At 48.4% G+C, this 10312-nt stretch overlaps 1 protein-coding gene across 1 annotated transcript; it reads left to right on the top strand.

Moving 5' to 3' along the window:
- The first annotated feature begins 607 nt into the window (after positions 1–607).
- Positions 608–9202, top strand: LOC144485987 (uncharacterized). Its single transcript, XM_078204086.1, has 4 exons — positions 608–667; positions 3340–3506; positions 3592–3796; positions 8642–9202. Exons 1-4 carry the CDS (start codon positions 608–610, stop codon positions 9200–9202), a joined length of 993 nt encoding a protein of 330 aa, XP_078060212.1.
- The last annotated feature ends 1110 nt before the right edge of the window (positions 9203–10312 follow it).

Below are 10312 nucleotides of genomic sequence, written 5' to 3'. Positions count from 1 at the left end.
ATTAAGAATGTTCTCTCCAAGGAGAGAGGGTGGGGAGGGTGGTGGGTGGAAAGGGACGGGGAAGGTGGGGGTGGAAGTTGAGGGGAGGGTGGGGTGGAATGGGAAGCAGTGGGAGGTTGGTGGATGGAGGGGTGGTCCGAGGGGGAGGGGTGTCGGGAGAAGGGGGACAGGTAAAGAGAGGGGGGAGATGGTGAGAGGGATGGAGGGGGGAAGGTAGGAGGAGATGGGGAAGGGTGACGGGGTGAGGTGGACGGGGAAGTGAGAAGGCGGAGAGGAAGTTGGGGGAAGGGCGTGTTGGAAGGGGCATTTGTCAATTTAAGGACTAATTCCCAGGAGTTGGGAGGCTAAATCGTTCCACCAGAAGTTAATAAACTGTTTTGCTAAGGGGACATCCCAACCCAATCCAATGACTCCCCACATGTACTTAGCGTCAAGGTGGGGTCACTGCGCACCCCCTTCCCCCCCCCCCCCCAACTCCCACTTGCCATCCCAGTCTCAGAAGTTTGGAGACAGGGCTCCAGATGCGTAATGGCGGCCGCAGCTCTCTCACTCCCCCGCGCTAGGAAACCGCTCTATCTGCCGCGCGGGAGGTGACCAGGGACTGAGCATGGGGAGGGGAAGCGGCGCATATGTGGGGTCGAGCCCAAAGCCTGACCTTCAGGCTGAGGTGTTGACCAATGCGAAGAGTTGGAGGACCGGAAGGACTGTGGTCCTCCAGCCAATCAGAGCGCGGGCTTTGTGTGAATGAAGATTGAAACCTCTTCCTGTCTCCAAAATCTGTCCTGACTTAATCTGAGTTTGTTTATTTGGTTTGACCTAAAAAGAGGCAACATCTGTGAGTAAAACACTTTATTTTCTCCCTCTTTCCATTTCTTTTCTCATTCTGGGGGGAAATTGGGGACTTGCAGCTACTGAAGGAAAATAAGTGAATCCAGGGAGGGTGCAGACTCTGGAAAGATTGGCCCAGGTCTCTCTCTCTATTTTAAATGCATTGACATCCTTTGCTCCCTCAGCTTGACACATTGATTTGTCTGGCTAAAATGATGATCTCTTTCCGAATGTTATTAAATTAAAGGACTGGTTTCTCCAGGAGATGGCTGACATTTAAGGGGACAGTAAATTAATATAGGACAGAGATATATCTAGTGTTATTATATGATACAGATTAGATATATTATTTGTAGTCCTGTAATGAAATACATTTATGATTATTTCTAGTTTAGTAATATAATTCTGTAGCTATGCTGTATGTTTCCAGTCAGAGTCATTACAGCACAGAAGGAGTTCATTCAGTAACTCGAGTCCATGCCGACTCTCGTTTCAGCTTCATCTCACCTTGGGCTGAATTTGAGATGCCGACCTGGGAGAAAAGGTTTTTCCTCCTGTCCCCTGTAAACTGTCCACCAGTCACTTTAAATCTATGTGAAAAGCAAAATACTGCAGATGCTGCAATCTGAACAAAAAAACAGTGAAAATGCTGGAAAATCTCAGCAGGTCTGACAGCATCTGTGGCGAGAGAATAGAACCAACGTTAAAGTCTGGTTGACCCTTCATCAGACTCTTGAGCTCTGTCATTTTCTGTGTTAAACCTACACTCCCTGGTAATCGCACCTTCTGCTATGGGAAACATGGCAGTTCTGTTTACCCTTTCTCGACCCTTATAATTTTAAAGTACTGGTTACATTCAGTCAGTCCCAGTCCCCCCTCCATATCCCCGTTGCAAGTAAATTTGTCAGTTTATTTCCTTCTGGTGCCATCTACCTCCACTTCCACATGCTGCTGAAATCAAGTTATTCTGCACATCCCCCATGTATCCAGTAACACAGTACTGTGTATTACATCGGTTTTTAGTCCAATAAACATATATAAAATCAGTGAGCATGGATCTATTGGTCAGCAAGAATTGGTCCCTTCAGGAGAATTGGGAGGGTGAATATTAGATACAGCAGAGTGAGAATGGAGGGAGAATGAGTGGGATGGAGATTTATGATTTTTGGGGAATGAGAGAGGAAAGAATGTTCCATCAAAACTAGAATTGTCTGTTTTGAATTTCTATCCAGTGCTGACACTGATGTATTTTGTAAACTTCTTTTACAGGATATCAGAAGGCGAGAATTGACAGACGAAAGACAACATCTGACAGAGTCTCTTAATTCATTGGGACCTGAATATCATCGGCCTTTGAATCTAGAAGGGCGGCACGGTAGCGCAGTGGTTAGCACTGCTGCTTCACAGCTCCAGGGTCCTGGGTTCGATTCCCGGCTCGGGTCACTGTCTGTGTGGAGTTTGCACGTTCTCCTCGTGTCTGCGTGGGTTTCCTCCGGGTGCTCTGGTTTCCTCCCACAGTCCAAAGATGTGCGGGTTAGGTTGATTGGCCAGGTTAAAAATTGCCCCTTAGAATCCTAAAATGCGTATGTTAGAGGGATTAGTGGGTAAATATGTGGGGGTAGGGCCTGGGTGGGATTGTGGTCGGTGCAGACTCGATGGGCCGAATGGCCTCCTTCTGCACTGTAGGGTTTCTATGATTCTATGAAATGTTTCTCTGTTCTGTCTGCTTCAAAAGACTTTAATCGTTGGTGTGACTTGAAAAGCACTGAGACACACACACACCCGAGTGAGAGTGTTCCAGTGCACTGAGTGTGGAAAGAGCTTTAACCTGTTACACAGCCTGAAAATACATCACAGCATTCACAGCGGGGAGAGATTGTACCCGTGTTCTGTGTGTGGATGAGGCTTCAACTGATCGTCAAACCTGGAGATCTTTTTCTGCACCTTAGCTATAACTAACACTACATTCTACATCCTCTCCTTTCCTTCTCTGTGTATAGTATGCTTTGTCTGTATAGCGCGCAAGAAACAATACTTTCCATTGCATACTAATACATGTGACAATAATGAATCAAATCAAAGAGTCACAAGGACATCCGCACCATGAAGAAGCCGTGGAAATGTGGAGACTGAGGGTGGGGATTCCAGTTCCCATCTGCACTGGAAACCCATCAGCGCAGTCACACCGGGGAGAGACCGTTCACCTGCCCTCAGTCTGGAAATGGATTCACTGAGTTAAACATCCTGCGGATGCACCAGCGAGTTCACACTGGAGAGAGGCCGTACAAATGCACAGAGTGTGGGAAGGAATTCACTCAGTTATCCAGCCAGCTGAAACACCAGGTAATTCACACCGGGGAGAAACCGTTCACCTGCTCTGAACGTGGGAAGAGATTTACTCAGTCTTCCAGCCTGCTGAGACATCAGCGAGTTCACACTGGGGAGAGGCCATTCACCTACCCTGAGTGTGGAAAGGGATTCACTGAATCATCAAACCTGCTAACACACAAGCGAGTCCGCACCAGAGAGAGACCTTTTATCTGCTCCGTGTGTGGGAAAGGATTCACTCAGTTCATCAACCTGCAGATTCACCAGCGAGTTCACACTGGGGAGAGACCTTTCACTTACTCGGAGTGCGGGAAGGGATTTACGCAGCCATCAAACTTACTGATACACAAGCGGGTTCACACAGGAGAGAGGCCCTTTGGCTGCTCTGCTTTTGCGAAAGGATTCAGGGATGTTTTCACCCTGTGGAACCACCAGCGGGCTCACACTGGGGGTGAGGCCATTCACCTGCCCTGTGTGTGGGAAGGGATTCACTCTGCGATCAAACATGCTGAGACACCGGCGATCTCACACTGGAGAGAGGCCGTTCATCTGCTCTGACTGTGGGAAGAAATTTATTGATTCATCTCATCTGCTGACACACCAGCGAGTTCACACTGGGGAGAGGCCGTTCGCCTGCTCTGTGTGAGGGAAGGGATTCACTCAGTCATCCCACCTGCTGAGACACCAGCGAGTTTGCAAGTGATGACAGGAGTTGGATTCTGCTGTTATTGCTGCTGTTGATCACATCCAGGACTGAACCATGTTCATTCTGACAGTAGGTGAAGTGGGAGGGTCGGAGGGTTTCTTTCTGCTGGACTGGCCGGTCTCACAACTTTGCTTCCAGTGGGCTGATGCTCTTTGAGCCTGGGAGAGCACATTTCCACTGAAATGATCCACAAAAGCTGATGAAGGATATTTCTTTTTTCCTGGATAATAAATAGTGTTTTTCCACCACTACAGGTAGATCTAAAATAACTACATTTGTCTCCGTTCCATTGAGTCTACAGCACAGGGCCAGGCCAGTCGTGTAACTAAGTCTGCACGCTAGATTTTAGTGAAACCCAACCATTTTCAGTTTAATTCCAGTTACATTCACAGCAATGAAAGGTCAAAATGTCATTTTGTTCTCGCACAGAGATAAGAAGCCGTTTAATGTTCAGTATAATCACTCACATGTATTCATGAAGGGTTATTACATCAATAGGAATCAGCCAGAAACAGGCGACTGACCAAATAGTGAAGCTCAGTTAAGTTTCAATTGAAGGATAAGTTATTAATAATCAGCAGTTAATGAGAAGTCACTTTAGGATATTTCTGTATTTCTCCATCAGCTTTTCTTATGAGGACATTAAGGTGGTGTCAGAGCTGGGAAAGAAATGGGATGAGCCTTGGACTCTCTCCCTATCAGGAACACACACACTGTCCTTGACTGTTGAGTCTGTCTGAATGAATGGTATTCCTGTAAAGACATCAAGATAACAGGCATAGCTGAAAGGAAGGCATTGTCCTAAGTTGAAGACCAGTGATTAACTGGAAGCAATGGAGTTGACTTGATTGACAATTATAGACCTCTTAGCCGTTTCCAACCACTTGCCTCAGGTAGGCTCACAACATCTTTTGGGTGTAAAAAGAGGGATCCACCTTTGTGAACATGGAGTGTGGGAGAAGTGGTTTGGATCTTCAGGGATAGTCGAGCTTCCTCCTATCAACATGAAGGTAGTTTCCAATAAAGCTCAGGGAAGAGGAGATGATCCATCTCGGCCTCCTCCAGTGGTCCCCAGCATCTCGGATGCCTGTCTCCAACCAATTTGATTCACTCCACGTGATATCAAGAAATGGTTGGAGGCACTGCATATTGCAAAAGCAATGGGCCCTGATAACATTCCGGCAATAGTACTTTAATACTGGGAAGCTTTATCCCAGGTCGGAGGTGACGAACACAAGGGGTCACGGGTTCAAGGTGAGGGGGGCAAGGTTCAACACAGATGTCAGGGGGACGTATTTTACACAGAGGGTGGTGGGGGCCTGGAATGCACTACCAAGCAAGGTGATTGAGGCGGACACACTGGGATCGTTTAAGACTTATCTAGATAGCCACATGAACAGACTGGGAATAGAGGGATACAAACGAATGATCTAGTTGGGCACATGAGCGGCGCAGGCTTGGAGGGCCGAAGGGCCTGTTCCTGTGCTGTATTGTTCTTTGTTGTTCTTCTTTGTACTGAAAACTTGTGCTCCAGAACTTGCCGCTCCCCTAGCCAAGCTCTTCCAGTACAGTTACAACACTGGCATCTACCCAACAATATGGAAAATTGCCCAGGTATGTCCTGTACACAAAAAGCAGGACAAATCCAACCCGGCCAATTACCGCCCAATCAATCAATTCTCGATCATCAGTAAAGTGATGGAAGGGTCATTAACAGTGCTATCAAGCAGCACCTGCTCAGCAATAACCTGCTCAGTGACGCCCAGTTTGGGTTTCGCCAGGGTCACTCAGCTCCTGACCTCATTACAGCCTTTGTCCAAACATGGACAAAACAGCTGAATTCCTGAAGTGAGGTGAGAGTGACAGCTCTTGACATCAAGGCCACATTTGACCGAGTGTGGCATCAAGGAGCCGGAGTGAAACTGGAATCAATGGGTATCTGGGGCAAACTCTCCGCTTGCTGGAATCGTACCTGGTACATAGGAAGATGGTTGTGGTTGTGGAGGGTCAGTCATCTCAGCTCCATGACATCTCTGCAGGAGTCCCTCAGGGTAGTGCCCTAGGCCAACAATCTTCAGCTGCTTCATCAATGATCTTCCCTCCATCATAAGGTCAGAAATGGGGATGTTCGCCGATGATCGCACAATGTTCAGCACCATACGTGACTCCTCAGATACTGAAGCAGTCCATGTTCAAATGCAACAAGATCTGGACAATATCCAGGCTTGGGCTGACAAGTGGCAAATAACATTCATGCCACACAAATGCCAGGCAATGACCATCGCCAATAAGAGACACTCGAACCACTGCCCCTTAACATTCAATGGTGTAACCATCACTGAATCCCCCACTGTTAATATCGTTGGGGTTACCATTGACCAGAAACTCAACTGGACTCACCACATAAACACAGTGGCTATAAGAGCAGGTCAGAGGTTTGGAATACTGTGGCAAGTAACTCACCTCCTGACTCCCCAGAGGGCTATCCACCATCTACAAGGCACAAGTCAGCAGTTTGATGGGATACTCCCCACTTGCCTGGATGGGTGCGGCTCCATCAACACTCAAGAAGCTTGACACCATCCAGGACAAATCAGCCCGCTTGATTGGCACCACATCTACAAACATTCAATCCCTCCACCACCGACGCTCAGTAGCAGCAGTGTGTACAAGACGCCCTGCAGCAATTCACCAAAGATCCTTGGACAGCACCTTCCAAACCCACAACCACTTCCATCTAGAAGGACAAGGGCAGCAGATACATGGGAACACCACCAGCTGTAAGTTCACCTCCAAGTCACTCACCATCCTGACTTGGAAATATATCGCTGTTCCTTCGCAGTCGTTGGGACAAAATCCTGGAATTCCCCCCCTAATGGCAATGTGAGTCAACCCACAGCAAATGGACTGCAGCGATTCAAGAAGGCAGCTCACCACCACTTTCTCAAGGGCAACTAGGGATGGACAAGAAATGCTAACCAGCCAGCGACGCTCATGTCCCACGAATGAATTAAAAAAAGATGAGTAGTTAGTCCGGGGACTGGTTCAGTGATGGGTTCCCTGCCGTCGAAACCCCAGGAAGGTGCTATCTGTGCTTCTGGGAAGCAGTGACTGTTTCTCTGTAAGCCCCAGGAGTTCACGTTGTCATCCACTTCTCTTGGATTTAAAAGTGTGGAGTTGGGAGAGTATCATTTATGAGTAAACTTTACCCGACATCCCATCATCAGTTTCCAAAAGTTGCATATAATCAATAAACTTTGATACAATTGACTGATTTGGTGTCTGACTCTTTGCTTGATGGTTATGTCTCTGCCAAATTCTAACCCTTTAAAAGGACAATTTGGGATCCAGAATTGGGCAGCGTACAGCCAAATTGGAACAGAATAAAAGACCAAAAATAAACCTAATTTAAACTGATAATGTCTTTGTAACAATCAGCAGCCCCAGCCTTTCCTGAGGGCTAAATGCTCTCAGTTCTGGGATTATTCTTGTGAATCTTTGTTGCCCCTTCTCCAGTGCATCCATTTCTAGAGTGGTTAGCACTGCTGCCTCACAGCGTCAGGGATCTGAGTTCAGTTCTGGCCTTGGGTCACTGTCTGTGTGGAGTTTGCACATTCTTCCCATGTCTGCATGCGTTTCCTCCAGGTGCTCTGGTTTCCACCCACAGTCCAAAGATGTGCAGATTAGGTGGATTAGCTGTGGCAAATACGTGGGGTTACAAGAATAGGGTGGGGTGGACCTGGCTGGGATGAACTTTCGGAGAGTCATTGCAGACTTAGTGGGCTGAATGGCCTCCTTCCACATTGGAGGGATTCTATGATTCTAAATGGAGATCACAAATGATGACAGTATTCCCAGCGCAGTATAGCCATGCTTCTAATCAAGTCAAACATAACTTCCCTTCTGTTCAATTCTATCCCTTGAGAATGGGATCTGATATATGGCCCTCAGACTTTAGGGAAGATGTGAAGTTCTTAGAGAGGTGCAGAGGAGATTTGTGAGAATGGCATCTCGCATCATTAAAAAGTACCTGGATCAGCATTTGGCAAATCAGAACATTTAAGGCTATGGGCTGGTAAATGGAATAAGGTGGGAGGTCAGTTGTGTGTGGGTGCAGACTCGATGGGCTGAAGGGCCTCTTCTGCACTGTACAATTCTATGATGAGGCAATTCAGTTGGAGAGACTGGAGCAGCTGAAATTTCTCTCCTTAGATCAGTCAAACGTTAAGGTCTAGAATGGGGCCATTCGGTCCACTGATTCAATGCTGGCTCTCTGCTGATCAAACCCTTGCCCCCCGTTCTATATATTGACAGATCCATGCTCACTGCTTCCTGTCCTGGACACACACAGCTGGAAATCTCCATGCAGGCGGCCAGACAGATCTATGTCTATCTGACTGGACTAACAATGTGTGGAATGTACAGGCTGGGGGAACAATGGGTGGGGGCGGGGCTCCCGGGTCCGCGCGCCTGAACCCGGAGACGTCACCGCGGAGCAGAGTGATTGCTATTGGCTGATTCAGGCAGGGCTCCATTGTGCCGTCACAATGACTCAGAGGGGCGTTCCCAGCACACAGTGTCCCATTGGCAGCAATATCACTGGTTACAGAAGCAGCACACTGCGGATTGGACACCAGCTCAGCGCGGCGGGCGGTCAAAGCCCCGCCCACCCCCACGTGGGCCCGGGCTCCGCCCCCTCATTGTCGACATGCGGCACATTGACCAATGGCAACGCCTGGAGGACCGGATGTGCGCTGTTCCAGTGCACTGACTAAAGAGCTTTATCAGTGTGGGGAGGGATTCACTCGATTATCCAATCTGCGGAGACACCAGCGAGTTCACACTGGGGAGAGACCATTCAACTGCTCTCAGTGTGGGGAGGGATTCACTCGGCTATCCAATCTGCGGACACACCAGCGAGTTCACACTGGGGAGAGACCATTCACCTGCTCTCAGTGTGGGGAGGGATTCACTCGGCTATCCAATCTGCGGAGACACCAGCGAGTTCACACTGGGGAGAGACCATTCAACTGCTCTCAGTGTGGGGAGGGATTCACTCGATTATCCAACCTGCGGAGACACCAGCGAGTTCACACTGGGGAGAGACCATTCACCTGCTCTCAGTGTGGGGAGGGATTCACTCGGCTATCCAATCTGCGGAGACACCAGCGAGTTCACACTGGGGAGAGACCATTCAACTGCTCTCAGTGTGGGGAGGGATTCACTCGATTATCCAACCTGCGGAGACACCAGCGAGTTCACACTGGGGAGAGACCATTCACCTGCTCCCAGTGTGGGAAACGATTCACTCAGTTACGCAGCCTGCAAAGATGTTTGTGAACAGAATTCCCACTCACCTGAAGAAGGGGCTTAGAGCTTCGAAAGCTTGTGTGGCTTTTGCTACCAAATAAACCTGTTGGACTTTAACCTGGTGTTGTTAAACTTCTTACTGTAAAGAGCTTTAACCAGTTCCACAGCCTGAATAAATGTCACAGCATTCACAGCGGGGAGAGACTGTACTCGGTGTGCTCTATGTGTGGATGAGGCTTCAACTGATTATCCACCCAAGAGAGAGGCAAGGACACCTGCACCATGGAGAAACCATGGAAATGTGCAGACTGTGGGAAGAGATACAGATACCCATCTCTGCTGGAAGCTCATCAGCGCAGCCACACTGGGGAGAGGCCGTACACCTGCTCTCAGTGTGGGGAGGGATTCACTCGGTCATCCCACCTGAAGAGACACCAGCGAGTTCACACTGGGGAGAGGCCATTCACCTGCTCTCAGTGTGGGAAGGGTTTCACTCGGCTATCCAATCTGCGGACACACCAGCGAGTTCACACTGGGGAGAGGCCATTCAACTGCTCTCAGTGTGGGGAGGGATTCACTCGATTATCCAACCTGCGGAGACACCAGCGAGTTCACACTGGGGAGAGACCATTCACCTGCTCCCAGAGTGGGAAACGATTCACTCAGTTACGCAGCCTGCAAAGACACCAGCAAGCTCATACTGGGGAGAGGCAGTTCACCTGCTCTCAGTGTCGGAAGGGATTCACTGACTTATGCAGCCTGCGGAGACACCAGCGAGTTCACACTGAGGAGAAACCGTTTACCTTCTCTATGTGTGGGAAGGGCTTCAGAGTTTCATCCAAGCTGCTGAGACACCAACATGTTCACGAGTGATTTCAGGGATTGGATTGTGTTGTTATTGTTTCTGCTCTCAATTACTTCCACAACTGCATTTGTTAAAGTTTATCTGGGGAATTAACCTTGTCTCGAGTCTTCAATTAAAGGTATTTCTGGGAGTTTAAAAAGAGAACTACAAGAACGCTTAAGGAATTTATTTCAGTTATTGTTGTAAAGCACGTGCGAAGTTTCTCTGCTGGTGTATGGATAATATTTGTGGGTTGAATGCTTCAAGCTTTGAGGTTTTCTATCTGTGATTTAAAT

Source organism: Mustelus asterias, unplaced genomic scaffold (genome assembly GCF_964213995.1).
Source record: "Mustelus asterias unplaced genomic scaffold, sMusAst1.hap1.1 HAP1_SCAFFOLD_260, whole genome shotgun sequence".
NCBI lineage: Eukaryota > Metazoa > Chordata > Chondrichthyes > Carcharhiniformes > Triakidae > Mustelus > Mustelus asterias.
The sequence above is the reverse complement of the archived record's forward strand: the minus strand, read 5'-3'. Positions and strand labels throughout refer to the sequence as shown.

Excerpts from the sequence above, each read along its gene's own strand:
- LOC144485987 (XM_078204086.1), top strand. The coding sequence starts at position 608 with ATGGGGAGGGGAAGCGGCGCATATGTGGGGTCGAGCCCAAAGCCTGAC. Across the intron at positions 668-3,339 it reads AGCCTGACCTTCAGGCTGAG|CGAGTCCGCACCAGAGAGAG; the intron begins GTGTTGACCAAT and ends CTAACACACAAG. Across the intron at positions 3,797-8,641 it reads AGAGGCCGTTCGCCTGCTCT|CTTTATCAGTGTGGGGAGGG; the intron begins GTGTGAGGGAAG and ends CTGACTAAAGAG.